This window comes from Notamacropus eugenii, chromosome 6 (assembly GCF_028372415.1).
Source record: "Notamacropus eugenii isolate mMacEug1 chromosome 6, mMacEug1.pri_v2, whole genome shotgun sequence".
Classification (NCBI taxonomy): domain Eukaryota; kingdom Metazoa; phylum Chordata; class Mammalia; order Diprotodontia; family Macropodidae; genus Notamacropus; species Notamacropus eugenii.
This window is the reverse complement of record NC_092877.1, coordinates 93,020,404-93,037,343: the sequence shown is the minus strand read 5'-3', so window position 1 is coordinate 93,037,343 and position 16,940 is coordinate 93,020,404. Positions and strand designations below refer to the sequence as shown.

Below are 16,940 nucleotides of genomic sequence, written 5' to 3'. Positions count from 1 at the left end.
GGTAAACCGAAAAGAAGAGAATAATAAAATTGTAAGTACAGTCTCAGAGAAAAAAAATGGCTGGGACACAGGAACTACAAGATTGGCTGAAAGAAATGAAGCAAGAATGAAACAAATATTAAAGAAATTTCATTTCTGGAGGAAGAATGGAAAGAGAACTAATAACTTTGTAGGTAGAAATTGAAAGAATTCACCAATTGTCTCTGGAAAGAGATACTAAAACTCCTAGGGAAAAAAAGGTAGAAAATCTTCTAAGTAGCAGAATTCCTGAAGAACTGGGCAAAAAGAACTCAGTTACTCCATGAGACAATAAGAAATATTAGAGCAAAATCAGAAGGTTAAAAAAATAAAAGATAATGTGAGGTATGATTATCAAAGCAACTGACCTTAAAACCAGTTGAGGAGAAATAATTCAAAAATCAGGATCCTTGACTTTAAGAAATCATAAATGAAAACTGCTCAGATCTACTAGAACCAGAGATTAAAAAGAAAAATTGATATACCAATCACCTCCTGAGAGAAATCTCAAACTGAGCAATCTCAAATCTTATTGACAAAATCTAGAGCTTACAAGTCAAATAATTTAGAAAGTTAAATATATAGCCAAACAGTTTAACAAGGAACCAGCAAAGAAGAACTAAAGTCAGGATCACACAAGACTAGGCTGCACCACTTTAAAGAAAAAGAAAATCTTGGAATATAAGATGCAAAAAAGCTAAAAATAAAGACTTATAACCCCCTAAAAACCTGAATATAATCCTACTTGGGAAGGAAATGTATCCTTACTAAAAGACTTTCAAGCATTTCTGATGACAAGGCCAGAGATGAATCAAAACTTTAAAATGTGAACACATTAGTCAAGAGAAAACTAGAAAGGAAACCACATTTGAATAAATGGAGACAAATGATGATAAATTGTTTATTTTCTTAATACGGGAGAAAAGCCAAATATCTCTTCATAATCCTACAGTATCAAAAGGGTCACAGAGAGAGTTAAATAAGACAAATATGGAGGCTGGGTTGGTTTTGTTCTGTTCTGTTCTAAGAGAATACATCACAGGTCAGAGATAATACAAAGGCTGTTTGTATTATTTTTCCAGCATCTCTCAAATATGCCCCCTTCTCTCATCTGACACTGTTGCCACTCTGGTATAGGCCCTCATCACCTCACCGCTGGACTATTGCAAGAGCCTGCTGGTGGGGTTTCTTGCCTCAAATCTCTCCCCACTCCAATCCATCCTCCCTTCAGCCACTAAAGTGATTTTCCTAAAGTACAGGTTTGATTATGTCATCTACACACCTCTCCCCACACACCATACATATGTATACACATACACACATGCACACACTCTTATTCTTGCTGTGTCTCTCCCTTTCAGCGGCTATTGCCTCTAGGATCAAAGATTAAGTTTTCTGCTTGGCATTCAAAACCTTTCATAACCTAGCCTAACCTCTTCTGACATTGTATGCAAAATTCTATACTCAGTCCTCTACCTCTCTGATGACCTAAGTAAAGTATGTTTCATCATCTGTTGTCTGGGACCAAACTTGGTTCATTTAACTTGAGTTCAGCTGACTTTTAGTATCATATGACGTTCATTGTACTTTTTATTTTTAAGTGTTTATTTTAAAACTTGCCCATTAAATTTTAACTGCAGTGCTTAAATGATACTATAGTTCAAAGTCAGCATGAAATGTTACATTTTCTCACAATTCCCCAGGATAGCTACCTTCTCCTTATGAACTAAAAATCTTAGCTGTAATTAATGGATGATGCCTTCATTTTTAGAGATGATATTTTCAGGTGGAAAATAAAATAATTCAGAGAAAAATAAATTCAGAAAAAAATAAAAATTCTTAGAAAACATGCCCCCATCGTCTATATGAAAGATCAAAAAATAAAGGAGCAAGTAAGTCATTTCTGCCCTCTCAGTTATCTACTTCTCCCTCTTTTAGAGCGTTTGTATTCCTGCATTATCTATACTTTTCTCAAAATTTAAAGCAATAATACCACTAACCTCCTCAAAGTAAAATCCACTGTTCATACCATGAGGAGTGGGAAGACCATGGCAAATTAGGGGAATACCAACTGGGATGATGGTTGTACAGCAGAGACTTCATGTATCCTGAAACCATTATGGCAGCTGTGAAGACCTGGGAAGAACACTGAAATGCTAGTGAACTGGATTCTGACAAGACCATTAATTATGCTAGCACTCCAATTTTTATGATACCTGAGTCAGAGAAAAGACAGGGCAGCACAAGGTTACAGGCTGGTCCTGTTAGAAACCTTCATAATAATCAGCATGATACAGAAGACAGAGGAATAAGTAGTACTACTTTGTGTTCTGGCATCACAATCAATCAATTAACAAACATGCATTTAGTAATCACCTACACTACAGCAAATCATAAATACTAATCACCTGCTGGAAATGAAATGCTTCAGTGCAGGTACTTAAAAGGGGAAAACTGGAATTGAAGACATGAGTATTTTCATTATGTGTCAATATTTTATCATAACAAAACTTGGAAAATCTCATATTACAGGTAACTTTTGATCAAAGGTACCTTTAACTCCAAGTCACTTTGAAGATCAATCATGAAAGGATAATCACAAAAAATAACTTCATCCCTAGATTAGATAATATAAGAAATGAAACTAAATTACCAAAATCTAAAATATTCACTTAATGCAAACTTGAGAAATTATGCCTAATAAGAGAAAGTTATTTTATCCACCTACATGAAATAATAATAGCAGGGAGTGGTTTGTCCCTGGACCATTTCTATTTAAACTCCACTGAAAAATGATGAGAAAAATGAGATTATAGTTATGATGACAATGATAACATTTTCATCATCTGAGTAAATAAAACTCTACTTTGCTTACAAAGTCTATAAGTAACAGATTTATTTCATTACACTAAGACATCACTCTTACAGGTATAATATTACATTTTTTAAAATGTCTTAATATTTAGCTATCATTTGCTTTCTATTCTCCGAACCATTTGGTCATCATATGATATGATGTATGGGAAAGAAAGCTAAACTTGTTCAGCAAAGACCAGAGTTTAAATACTGTTTCTGTTGCATACTAGCTTTGGGTAGTTCTCTTGAAATCAGTCACCTTTCTAAGAGTACAAATTTGCAGGACAGGTGCCGACATCCACTGGTAAAAGAATTTAATTGGGAGTTCCCTACAACAGGTCTGGTACAGAAATAAAGGCAATAATAATTATAATAAAGGCTGGGACTTATATAGTACTTTAAAAATTGCAAAAGACTTGATCGACATTATTCCATTTGATCTTGACAAAAATGAAGTCGTGTTCTGAGCCTGACTCAGGCCAGTCTCCTCATAGTTTAGTTTCAGTATCAGAACAAAATGAGATACTTGTAAGTCAATCAACAGTTAACCAAAAGGGATTTACTTAGCCATAACAGGAGAAGGATATCCAACAAGAATAGGCATTGAGAACACCTTGAGTTGAGTCAGCTGAGTGAAGCTGTCTTACCTATGGTGCCCATTGTGACCTAACAGCCAAGAATCAGAAGGCCCCTGGAGTTCCCCATTCATATCTGCCATGAACACCCTGTTCTGTCATTCAATAACAGGATAATTAGAAGGTCTTTTAAATAAGCTATTCCTGGCAGAGCCAGTGCCCAATCATTGATTTCTGAGGAAAATGACCCTCTAGCTAAGCACAAAATTAGCCCTAATTGTCTATTTGTACCCTGACAGTATCTCCTCTAGTCTTTGAGTACTCTGTGTCTGTCCCTGATGTTACTCAGGAAATATAGCACCAGACCTGTATATCACTGCGGGAAATATCTGGAACCATCCAATATTGAGCAGGAATGAAAGACAGCAAGAGAATGGTGGCTATTAATAAGGATCCAGAGGCCCCAATTTCCAAGTGGCAGACTTGGGAATTGTTGCAGATTTATTTAAGGTAGCTCCTGAAATGACTGAGATGTTGAAGAAGAAATGATGAAGCTCCTAAAGATAATGTTTTAAGATGGGAAATTACCCCAAATCGCAGAATTCATCACCATTGCAGATGTCATGTGGAAAGATTGGACAACTGATTTCAGACGATTTTTTTTTTAAATTCTAAAAGGTGCCAGAATGTCTCTTATGAGAAGACTTTTATCTTCCTAACTTAATTCTGGGTTCCAAACATCATCATTTTTAATGTTTTCTAATTCGATAATAAAACCAATAACAAAGTACTGACAATCTTTTTTAAAAAATCAACAAGTTAAACTTAACAGGAAAAACAAACAAACCACAACAGACTTGTATGCTTGTCAAAGTGGTTATGACCTAGTGCTTTGGTGAGAGCAGTGCTCTTTCTATGACAAAGAACCAATGTTAAGGGATAGCAGAATAAGAGCTGAGTTCCAAAACCTTAGAGAAAAGGATAGCTGAAGATAATGAGCAGTATAATACTTCATAAGTCATCAAGAAATAATGAAGTTTATAAAAGGTTTGGTGTGAGACCCAATTCAGTCAGATCAACCCAAGAACATTTAAAGATAAAACTTGAACAAGAATAGAAAAGAGACAGAAAACTGAATTTACATCACCAATAACACTGCAACCATCAACATATTTGGACTCAAGTATCAGTCGTGTGTGTGTGTGTGTGTGTGTGTGTGTGTGTGTGTGTGTGTGTGTGTGTGTAGAAGTGAAAACTGTGGAGCTAAAAAAGAATAAAAGTTAGGAAGGATACTTCGATCAGACCAGCTACAAGTTGAACCAATTCATGTTAGAGCTGACATAACTTTGAAAGCATCAAGGGATCAAATCTAAAGATATGTGAAAGAAGAGAAGATACCAAAGGATTTGAAAAAAATCCAGTGTGGTATTAGTACCCCCCAAAGGCAATTGGAACATAAATAACTACTGACCCACATGTCTGCTTTCTCACTTCTCCAAAAATTTTCATGAGAATGGGTTTACACACAAATCTAGAGTGTCTCTGAAGCAAATGTGGGAAGAGAAAATGTAGTTTTTCTGCAAATGATTATTATAACAGATTATTATAATCAGAGTTACACAGCTGAAGAAAGCTATACAAGATAACAAACCCCACCACGTTTATTGATCATAAAGAAAAAAATTTGCTCAATACAGTAAAGTTCAAGTTTAAAGGCTCTCCTCTGACAAAGTGTCTCCTTTACACAATATTGGTGCTGTCCTCGACTCCTCACTTTTCCTCAAACAACCCACCTAATCAGCTGCAAAATCTCAGTCATTCCTACTTTCACATGTCTTACATCAGCTCTCTGTTCACCCAGCTACTACTCTAGTTTGAGCTCTCACCAATCTCAGATAAACTACTACAGTAGACTCCTAAGTGGTTTCCCTGCCTCAAGTTTTTCATCCTGTCCAGTCCATCTTGCATGCAGCTTCTAAAATGATTTTCCTGATGTACTGGACCATTGGTGTCAAATTCAAATAGATATGGGACCACTAAACCATATAGAAGGATTCCTGTGGGACCAGATTGACTCAGAAAACTACAAATAAACATTATCTATGTTTTATTGTATTCTTATTTATTTTTTAAAGTATTTCCCAAGTACAATTTATAACAGCACTAGGGAGTGTTGTAGGCTACATGGAGTCTGTGGCCTGGGAGAGGAGGAACAGGATGAAGGGTACTTCACAGGATTAGAGGATGTCACTCCCCTACCTAAGAAATTTCAATGATTCTATTGCCTCTAAGATCACAGTCCTCTTTTAAAGTCTTTCGAAATGTGACTAAGACTTATATTTCCAACCTTATGCTATTTTACTCCCCTCCCTTTACTCCACAGGTCCAGTCAGACTGTCCATCTTGCTATTTCTACATTCCACCTTCCATCTCCATACCTTTGCACTGGCTGTTCTCCATAACTGGAATGCATTCCCTTTTTACTTCTGCCTCTTAGAAGTCCTTTGTTTCCTTCCATATTTTGCTCAAGAGCTTTCTTCAACATGACGTTTTTCCTGATTCTAGCAGTCAGTGCCTACCATATGAAAAAGTTACTTTGTATTCATCTATTTTGTACATATTTATTATGTACCTCTCTCAATGGAAAGTAAGTTTCTTGAAGGCTGTTTCATTTTTGTCTTTGTTCCACTGTGCCTCAGGCACTTAAAAATACTGGAAGATCAATTTATAAGGTGAAACAGATCGAATAACGGAAATAATGCTGTTCAACAATTATCTTATCGGTATCATGTAAGGTATACAAGGAGCTATGTGCTTTCCAAATGTATTTCTCATTGTTACAGTGATTAGCTGGAACAGAGTATACCTGTAAGAAAGATCCTATAGATGTGCCTGCTTGCAAATGACACTGAAGCTATTTCATTAATCCCCAGAATACTCCAAAATCTCCTTAATGAAACCCACAACCATTTAAGACTTCAGTCTGAAAAATCTGAACAGGAAAAAGCAAATGAATTGCTGGGCACAGAGGTTTGTGACTATAATCCCTGCTATTTGGTGGACAGTTTGAGTTTGGAGCTGCAGTGAGGCTAAAGATAATAAGGTGTTGTGAGGTGGAGCCAAGATGGCAGAGTAAAAGCAGGGATTTCCCTGAGCTCTCCCACAAAGCCCTTTAAATACTGGTAAAAAATGACTCTAAACAAATTCAAGAGCAATAGAACCCACAAAATGACAGAGTGAAAAAAATCCCCAGCCCAAGACAACCTGGAAAGTTGACAGGATCTGCTGCACAGGCAGGGAGCAGAGTGCAGACCTACATGGGCCACACCTGCACAGATGAGCAGGAGCAGGCCCAAGGGGAATGAATAATTGTCAGCTGTGGCAGTTTCCAGACTTCTTAACTCACAAAAGTCAAAAATGTCAGTGGGAAAACTCTGTGGGACCTGGATGAAAGAGGAGCACATAATCTGGCCAGGTCCAACCCCAGGGTGCAGGGGAGGGGACCCAAGACTGGGGGCAGCAGCAGTGGTGGTGGAAGCAGCAGCAGCTGCTGCTGCTTCCAGAGCTCTGGGACCACAGACCATGGGGTATCGAGTGGCTGATACAAAATCCCTGAAGCCTGGGACAGTACACCAATCCCCAGTTAGAAAGTCAAATGTTTGGCTGGGAAAATGAGTAAACATCATAAAATAACTCAGACTACAGATTCTTATTTTCGTAACAAGGAATATCAGGGTAACCAGAGGAGGACAGTAGAATCAAAGCTCCTACATCAAAAACCTCCAAGAGAAATATGAATTGGTCACAAAGGACCTCAAAAAGGATTTTGAAAATCAAGTAAGAGAAGTAGAGGAAAAATTGGGAAGAGAAATCAGAGTGATGAAAGAAAAATCACTAAAAACAAGTCAATAGCTTGCTAAAGGAGACCCACAAAAATACTGAAGAAAATAATACCTTAAAAAATAGACTAACCCAAACGGCAAAAGAAGTCCAAAAAGCCAATGAGGAGAAGAATGTCTTTAAAAAAAAGAATTAGCCAAATGGAAAAGGAGGTCCAAAAGCTCACTGAAGAAAATAATTCCTTCAAAATTAGAGTGGAGCAAATGTAAGCTAATGACTTTATGAGAAATCAAGAAATTATAAAACAGAACCAAAAGAATGAAAAAATAGAAGACGATGTTAAATATCTCATTGGAAAAACCACTGACCTGGAAAACTGATCCAGGAGAAATCATTTAAAAATTATTGGACTACCTGAAAGCCATGATAAAAAAAACAACCCTAGACATCATCTTTCAAGAAATTATCAAGGAAAACTGCCCTGATATTCTAAAACCAGAGGGTAAAATAGAAATTGAAAGAATCTACCAATTGCCTCTGGAAAGAACTACTAAAAGAAAAACTCCTGGGAATACTGTAGCCAAATTCCAGAGATCCCAGGTCAAGGCGAAAATATTACAAGCAGCCAGAAAGAAACAATTCAAGTACTGTGGAAACACAATCAGGATAACACAAGATCTGGCAGCTTCTACATTAAGGGATCAAAGGGCTTGGAATATGATATCCCAGAGGTCAGAGGAGCTAGGATTAAAACCAAGAATCACCTACTCAGCAAAACTGAGTACCATACTCTTGGGGGGAAAATGGAATTTCAGTGAAAGAGAGAACTTTCAAGCATTCTTGATGAAAATACCAGAGCTGAACAGAAAATCTGACTTTCAGATATAGGAATCAAGAGAAGCATGAAAAGGTAAACAGGAAAGAGAAATCATAATGTTGAGGTTTAAACCCAGGTACACCAAAAACTGTTGAGGTTTCATGATATGTTGTGGTGAAACTGTCTCAAAGAATTCAGAGTCAGACCACCTCTACAAATATAGGCATTTATTGAGATTGACACCTCTCATGAAGCAGGCTAAGTTCCAAGAGGAACCAGCAACTTCACAGAAAACAAGATAGATTTTTATAGGGTAAAGATGCAATTACATAACAGAAATTTACATAGAATATAGTAATATGATTAATATTAAAAAGTCAGAAGGAGTTTGTTAAGGGATTAGGTAATGGAGGAGGGGGCCCCTTTTATGGTTTGGTGGTTAAACATTCTGGTCACACTGCCCTCCAATTGGCTAACTATTGTGGTCTTGTCTGGTCAAGACAGACAGGTATTGTGGTCTTATCTTGGGCTAGATGGATGATGTGATTGTTATTAACTACAAGAACACAGCTGTTTCTGTGGGAATGGGTCTTGGGAGGGTTCATGGCTGGGGAGAGACAGTGGCTGGGTTCCCACGCCTGCTGTTTCTGTGAGAACTATGAATTTCATGGACACACCTGTTGTTCTAATGAGCCGTGAGGCATGTATGAAGAAGTTAGGACATTGGTGGAGGGGGTGCCAGTGGAGGGGAGGGCTAGGTTGGTACAGTGGGTCTGTAATGAAGTTAGACTATTGGGACTAGGGGCAGCTCATTTAGTACTCCATCAATAAGAGACTTACTAAAGTTGAACTGTTTGCATTCCTACATGGAAAGATAACATTTGTAACTCATGAGACCTTTCTCAGTATTAGGATAGTTGGAGGAAATTAGATAGATAGATTATATATATATATATATATATATATATATATATATATATATATATATATATATATATATATATATATATATATATATAAATATATATATATATAAATAGAGAGAGAGAGAGAGAGAGAGAGAGAGAGAGAGAGAGAGAGAGAGAGAGAGAGAGAGAGAGATAGCTGGATGGATGGCACAGGGAGAGTTGAATATGAAGGGATGATATTTAAAAAATAAAATTAAGGGGTGAGAGAGAATATATTGGGAGGGGAAAGGGAGAGATAGAATGGGGTAAATTATCTCACATAAAAGAGGCAAGAGAAAGATTTCCCAATGAAGGAGGGAGGTAAGAAGGAATGAGTGAACCTAATTACCATCAGATTTGACATAAGGAAGGAATACCATACAAACTCATTTGGGTATCTTACCCTACAGGAAAGTAAGGGAGAAGGGGATAAGGGTGGGGGGGTGACAGAAAGAAGGGCAGACTTGGGAAAGGGGTAGTCAGAAGCAAACATTATAGAAAAGAGACAGGGTCAAAGGAGAAAATAGAATAATTGGGGGGCAGGACAGGATGGAGGAAAATATAGTCTTTCACAACATGACTCTTATGAAGACGTTTTGCATAACTACACATGTATAACCTATAATGAATTGCTTGCCTTCTCAATGGAGGTGGGTGGGAAGGGAAGAAGGGAGAGAATTTGGAACTCAAAGTTTTAAAAACAAAAGTTAAAAATAGTTTTAACATACAACTGGGAAATAAGATGTACAGGCAATGGGGTATAGGAATCTATCTTGCCCTTAAAGGGTAAAGGGATAAGGAGGAGGAGATGATAAAAGGGAGGGCAGACTAGGGGAAAGGGTAATCAGAGTGGGGAGGTAGGGGAAACGTGGGGAAAAAATTTGGAACTCAAAATCTTGTGGAAATGAATGTTGAAAACTAAAAATAAATCAATAAATTTAAATCTTTAAAAAGAAGATAATAAAGCGTTCACCCTTGGGAGCTATGGGCCACCAAGCTGCCTAAGGAGGAATGAACTGGCCCAGGTGAGGAAGAAGGGAAGGAAGGAAGTTGGAAGGGTATGAACAGTATGTATATGCAATTGGATGATCAATGGTAAATATATCTTGAATAGGAGCTGCAGATTGGCAATGAGCTAGACCCCTGAACAGATTATAACAAAGAGAGTGAGTACTGGACTACATTTCGGCAACTGTGCAATGCTTTCAATGATCCCAGGTTGCTCACTAATACAAAAAACATTTTTAAAACACCACTCATAGCTTTCTGGTTATGGTTATAAATTGGGGAACAATTCAAAACAATAAAAATTGTGGGTACCCAAAAGGTAATGAAGAGACATGGAATAATTGTAAACAGGTGCAGCATATAAGAACAATAACATCCACTAGAAGTGGCATTAAAAAATATATGATTTGTAAAGAATTAAGGTTGGTCATATAGCAAGAGCAAAGGATAACAGATGGAAAGCCTGAATGAATTTTGTACTGGCAACCACAGAATGTCAGAAATGCAAGAAAAAAGTCTTTAGCATATTGAGAGGAACCCCTATGGAAGATGTGGATAAAAGTCTCAATGGATGAGGTGTAGATAGATAAGTTATAATTTACACTGTTGGTGAAAGTACCCATATCAATGAAATCATAGATTCACTGAAGTTTCTAAAGTACTTTATGAAATGAATAAACTTAAAAAAAAAAAAAGAGGGGAATGAGCTCCTTGAAAATTAATGCTTGAAAGCAATCAAGCAGATAATTCTTTTGTGAGCTTATCTATTAAATGGCTGAAAAAGAGAAGCGTTGCCATCCTTGCTTGGTACTAGCTTAAAATTATATTATTCTTCTGCTTCTTTTTGTATCTCTACTGCTTACCACAGTGCCTGGCACATAGTAGGCACTTAATAAATGTTTATTTACTGACTATCTCCAAGTACGTCTCCAAAAGCTTTAGCTAAGATGATATCATTTTGGTGATATCTTGAATCTGCAGATATCATTTACAAAACAATCTTTAATAGTTGAAATTCCCCCTATAGTAAATATATTCCCTACTCCTGTAAAAGTGACTCTTCAAGAATCCCTCCAAAAGGCACCTTTAACTTTATCAGAACCTCCTTCCTCTCCTCTGTAAGCTCTTCTGAATGTAAAAGTGATCTGGAATATTTAAAAGGGTTTTTCTCAGAATATAATACAAATTCTGCTGTTTGATTCAACAAACACTCATTGGAAAAAAAAATGCCATAGTTCTTGCTTTCAAAGAGCTCGCAATTTACTGTGTTTGGGGAGTTCAGGGGGGAGGATATAAGACATACAAATAAATGTATCGGGAATATGTCAGACTATGAGGAAGTGCATGAGACAAACAGTATTCTGAGAAATTTGGAGGGAAGGATCACTTCTGGATAGAGAGATCAGGGAAGTTTTTATAGAGGAGACTCTCTGTGCTAGGTCTTAAACTATTTCAATAGGCATATATATGTGTATGTATATGTATGTATACATATATGTAATATAGATAGATAGATGTGTAGGGGTGTTATTAAGAGTAGGGAAGGGTCACTTCATAGGTGTAGGACTTTGTATATACAAATACACTGAGGTGGAGAAGACATGCCAAGATTAGTGAACAAATAGGTGATCCAGTTTGCTATAGTATACAGAGTGTTAAGGGAAGTATCACAAAATAAAGATGAGCAGAAAGATTGGATAAGCTTGTGATGGTAGCCATCCGTGTATAGTAGTGACACAGAAAGCCATAAGAGTTGATGTGACCACCAAGGCAGAGTACAGAGAAGGCTAAGGACAAAGTCTTAGGAAGACAATTACAAGTTACTTTAAAAAAACATATTTAGAGTAATAATTCAAAAGTATGTAAATCAGTTATACCAATGTTTTTTTTAAGTGTGACTTTAGTAGGGAAGTAGGAAGTGAGGAGGAGAAAAGTGAGTAAGCTGTCAAGGTAATCTAGACACTAAACTCCCCTCTCTGTATCCATTGAAATGGGTTGCCAAGTAAGTATAGTTTCAAAGAGTGCTAAGGGGGGTGGTGAGTCCCTGCACAGTCTCTGCATTTTTTTTAAAGGAAGGACAGGTAAAATGGTCCAGGGAAATGGGGAGACTAAAAAATTGGTACTTGAAAACCAATGATATCAAACTTTAAATATATATACAGATATATGTATATATGTGTATATAGACATAACTCTCAAAGTCTTCTGGTTAGCAACCATGTCCTGTTTTAAATTTTAAAAAAGTCAAACTGCAACAGTATACATATAAATACATCAAGTTACTTGTTTTTCTCCCCCACTTTTAAAAATACATTGTTAATGTTCCCTAAAAACACACAACCTAATTGTAGCAATTTGTCTACTGCAAGTATATCTAAAACAAAAGTGAAATTCATCTGGTCAAAAGTACTCCACATAATTAGTTTTCTAAATCACTTCACCCAATTAATGTGTATTTCAAAAACATGCTTTTTGCTATCATCCTTAGCAAAGATCTATACAAGAAATAAAGAGAAATACTGTTGTTTGCCCAATCTTTTAAATCCGATTCTGTAAAAACCTAATTAATTTAGACCCCACTGATTCATTTGTGCTAAATGGGATTGGTGAAATCTATTTAGCAAACCCTCTTCCTATTAGGGGGTGAGGATGGGGCAAAAAGAAATCGAAAGGATGAACAGTTTTTAATGAACCTAAAACAATACTTTACTTTTTTACATACAAAACTGATATAATAATTAAAAATTGCTCAAATATGTATTAAAGCAATCCCGTTAGGCGCTACTAGTCAAGGTGTAAGCCTAACTCTGAAATACGTGAACTTACTAAACAGTCTGTAATTCTGACTTTCACTACTTCAAAGTCCTTGTCCCTAAGTCCAGCTTTACTATTTTTAAAATATAAAACACAAATATCTTAAGATACCTTGTATCCTTGCAGCATCCCATAGGTGCCTCTAATCAAGAACTAATTCTGTATTTGATTTTCTCCCAGTTGTCAAATAACTTAGAACAAAGTTATTCATCTGTTTAACCAAAAGTACCTAGCAGCTGCATGAAATAAAAATAGTAGTGGCACAAGAATAGCTAACAACTTCCCTTTGCATTTTTCACCCCAAAATTATGCATTGAAACTTTCTTGAATACATTTTAAGTATGCTGCAAGGATACAAGGTATCTTAAGAATAATTTTTTGGGAGGGGAAGGAAGTTGTTAAAAAAAAAAGTTTCAAACTAGTGAAAAGGAAAAAAGACTTCAGATGTGCGCACAGGTGTCAGCTCTTTTTAAACACAGTGCCTGGTATAGATAGGGGAGATGCTTAACCAGTTCTGGTTGCCTCGCCTGCAGCCTGTGGATCGGGAAGAAACCGGGCAAGGGGGCAGCTCTTGGGCTGCGGAGGACGAGCCAGGGGCTCCCCTGCCCCGCGCCGGACCTCGGCCCTCCCCTCCCGCGCGGGACCGTCCGACTTTCCAGAGCCCCGAGCCCCGTCCCGCGGAGGGATGCTGCGGACACCGCCTTCTCCCCCACCGCTCGGGGAGCCCCCGGCCTCGGGAGGGGGCGGGCGGAGAAGCTGACGGGGTCTCCCGCCCGGGTCGCCCACGTGGGGTCCTTTCCCCGCTGGGGGCGCCCCTGCCCCGGCCTCATCCCCGCCCAGCCCGGGTCCGAACGCTGTCCCGGGGGCAGCTGCTGCAGCCGCCGCTGCCCCCGACGGGAGGCGGTCACACTTACCCCAAGTCCTGCTTCCGAGGCAGCAGGGGGTACCCGAGGGGGAGGGGGGGCAGAGAAGGGAGGCGGGGGCGGAGTTAGACAGCGGGATGCCGCTCAGCCTGTCCTCGGCCCCCCCCACACCTGGCCCGGGAGGGGAGGGTCCGGGGGCTGGCTCCTCCACAGCTCCTTCCTCTCCAGGAAGCCTAAGCCCCCGGGGTGGGGGACAGCGGCGCCGCCGCGGCCCCCCCTCCCTCTCCCTGGCCGGAGGACCGCGCCGAGACCCGAGACCCGGGAGGGAACGCTATCTGGCTCGGAGGAGGGAGGGGGAGGGGCGAGGAATTCGGTCCCGGCAGGATGGGCCCCTCCCCCCAACCCCCCACCCAGACCCGGCCCCTCCCCCACCTCGGCCCCTCCCCCCTCGCCATGGCGCTCCGGTGGGGCGGGGCTGAGGGCTCGGCGCGAGGCCGGTGGTAGAGCGCGCGGGCGGCGTTTTGTTTACCCGTCAGGCCAACCGCCGGGGAAGGCGGCTTGGGGGTGGCCTGGAAGGGGCGGGGGGAGCAGAGTTCCAGGGGAGGGCGGGGAAGAAGGGGACGTCACGTCCGAGGCCCCGCCCCTCCCGACCGGGCTCCCACGTCTCCCCTCCCCCAAACACGTTGGGGCATTCCTGAGGGGGAGGGGCTGAGGAAGGAGAGGACTGTAGGGTGCCGGTGACGGCAGGCTTCGAGATCGCTCGTCCACCCGCGCACCCACAGTTACACCGAGAGGAAAACCGAGGCCCGGGGAGGGCGAGGGACTGCTCCAAGGTCGCCCAGGAGGCCCGCCCGGTCCTGGAACTCGGAGCCCAGCTGTGCCCAGCTGTGCCCCGCCGGCCCTCCCCTTCCCCTCCCCCCCCAGCCCCAGCCATCCATTCCCACGGATGTCACCGAACAATAGCCCCTCTGTCCCAACTTCTGTGGCCTCTTGAATTTATAATTCAGCTAAGTTCAGTTCTGATGAAGCAGCTGCTGAGTTGCAGAGCTCTCCGCTGAGTTCTAGAGTAGACGGTGGTGGAACCCATCTCTGGTCTAGCAGCAGCTTGGTCCGGGTCATGATTGGCTTTAGGAGAGTGGTCTGAAAGGCAAGGAAAGGGCCGGACAGAGACAAGCCCAAAGTGACCTTGCCCTCCGTATTCTTTCTGCGCTCTCTCAGGGGCATCTAGCACCGCGCAGGGCTTTTGGCACCGTTATGGTCAGTGTCTTAAACGCTCACCTTGCATGTTTCATTGGGAAATGCAGGCTCCTGTGCGCATAACTGGAGGCAAGTTGCACCAGATGATCAATAAATCCCTTCCAGCTCTACTATGCTACTTTACTGCTATGCTATCTATAGAATGGAGAGGTTGGACTAAAACTCTTGCAGAAAAAAAAGGTCAGCCCCACATGTTGGAAATACCAATGAACCAGAAGTCAAAAGAACTGAGTTTTAGATTGCTTCTCCTACCAACTAGTTGTGTGAACTTAGGCAAGTCTTCTCATCATTTCAAGCTCCATTTCTTCATTTGTAAAATGATGGAGTTGTCCTAGATGATCTCTAAGAGCCTTTCCAATTCTACGATTCTATGATACTGGCCCACGTGTGATTCAATGTGTCTTAAATACAAAACCCCCAATGCAGTCATGCTATCCTTGTGTGGTGTGAAAGACACTATTATGCATTTGTCTTTTTTGGTCACACTTTATACACTCAGATGATTGCTTCACTTGCATCATTAAACACAAAGGACGGAAGTAAAAGATCACAGCCTTATTTGTGAAGTTGATACTACTTTTCAGCCTTATTACTATACTACTCTTCAGTCTCTGTGTCCGTATGTATATGGGAGTAATCTCTGTACTCAGAAGGATCAGGAATTTCATTGATAGGAATTCTCTCCAGCAATGCAGATTGCATCCCATTCACTCTTCCCTCTCCTGTGTGATAGATTCTTGACCATATTCTTCCATAAGTACTCCACAGATGGTCCACCCAGTGAGTCCACTATGTATCTTTCCATTGTCTTATGTTATTCACAACTTTTAATTCGTTAAGAATTATAGTACTCCAAGATTTGTAGCTGAAGAGTGCTGCCAGGAGAACATTTGTTTTGAAAAGATTGCTCTTTGTGCTCCCTTTCCCAAGTTCAATTTATCTTGTTAAATAGATTCTTTCTTCTGGACCATTCTGGACCCAATTCATTACCTATATGTAGTTTTCATCCAGGTATTTCTATAGTGCTAATGTACTAACTCATTGGACAGGCTATCTAACAACATATATTATGTAGTCTGGACAGTTGGTATTTTCATCCATTTAGTTTTCCTACAAGAAGGCTGATTTCTTCTCATTGATTTCTTCATTCTCCTCATTGAAGAGGCCCTGTGGTGCTCTGGGAATTGATGAAGTGTGGAATAGTGGAAAAAACACTGGCCGTGGAATAAAATATTCCATATTCAAATTCTACCTCCAATAACTTACCTCTGTGACATGATACCTTGGACACCTTACCTTCTTTAGACCTCAACTTATTCATATGTTGAAAATAAGGGGACTGGACTAGGCATTTGAGGCCCCCTCCAGGTCTGGATTTTTGTGCTTAATAAATAAATAAATAGATAGATAGATAGATAAATAAATAAATGCACCTTTTGAAACTAAATGGCTACAGGGAAGCTTGATCTTAGAACATGTCCTTGTGATTCCTTATTGGAGGAGAATACTCTTGTTTTTCTGTAGTCAACATAGGATAAACAGCAGGAGTCTGTAATCCCATCACCTTTCAGTCAAATGTATAAATGCAAAGATCTGGTCTGCTATCTTGTCAAAAATTCTTCATGAAAGTTTGTTTTTTCCCCTTTCATATTTTCATCACGGATACCCTTCAAAAAGGACACTGATAAAAGCAAAAGAGTCTGACAAAAGTAGTTTGCCTCAGAATATGACACAAAATTACATAAAATATTTATACTTTAATATTCCAAGGATGTATGATTTTTTTGGTCTGCTCCCCTTTGTAATAGGGGCTTGCTTTGCATGTGCCCAGACCTAACATGGAGGCACCCTGCTTCTGGGAGGAAACATCTTCCAGATGTTCTCCTACTCTGTAGGTGGGAATAGCTTCTTTTGATTGTCTGTGTAGCTGGAACAGGCTGCATAT

At 40.0% G+C, this 16,940-nt stretch overlaps 1 protein-coding gene across 4 annotated transcripts in view; it reads right to left on the bottom strand.

Moving 5' to 3' along the window:
• KLHL5 (kelch like family member 5) overlaps positions 1 to 14,132 on the bottom strand; it is a 127,108-nt gene extending 112,976 nt beyond the window's left edge. Inside the window, exons 1-2 of one of the 4 annotated variants that reach the window (XM_072620518.1) lie at positions 3,438 to 3,512; positions 2,019 to 2,154 (exon numbers count right to left, since the gene is read on the bottom strand). Coding sequence is in view for 1 of the 4 variants with exons in the window: in XM_072620514.1 (XP_072476615.1) it covers positions 3,438 to 3,478 (41 nt within the window). In the remaining 3 variants the exon portion in view is untranslated. The other 3 variants (XM_072620516.1, XM_072620514.1, XM_072620517.1) reach the window with 3 other exon arrangements.
• Positions 14,133 to 16,940: the final 2,808 nt, after the last annotated feature.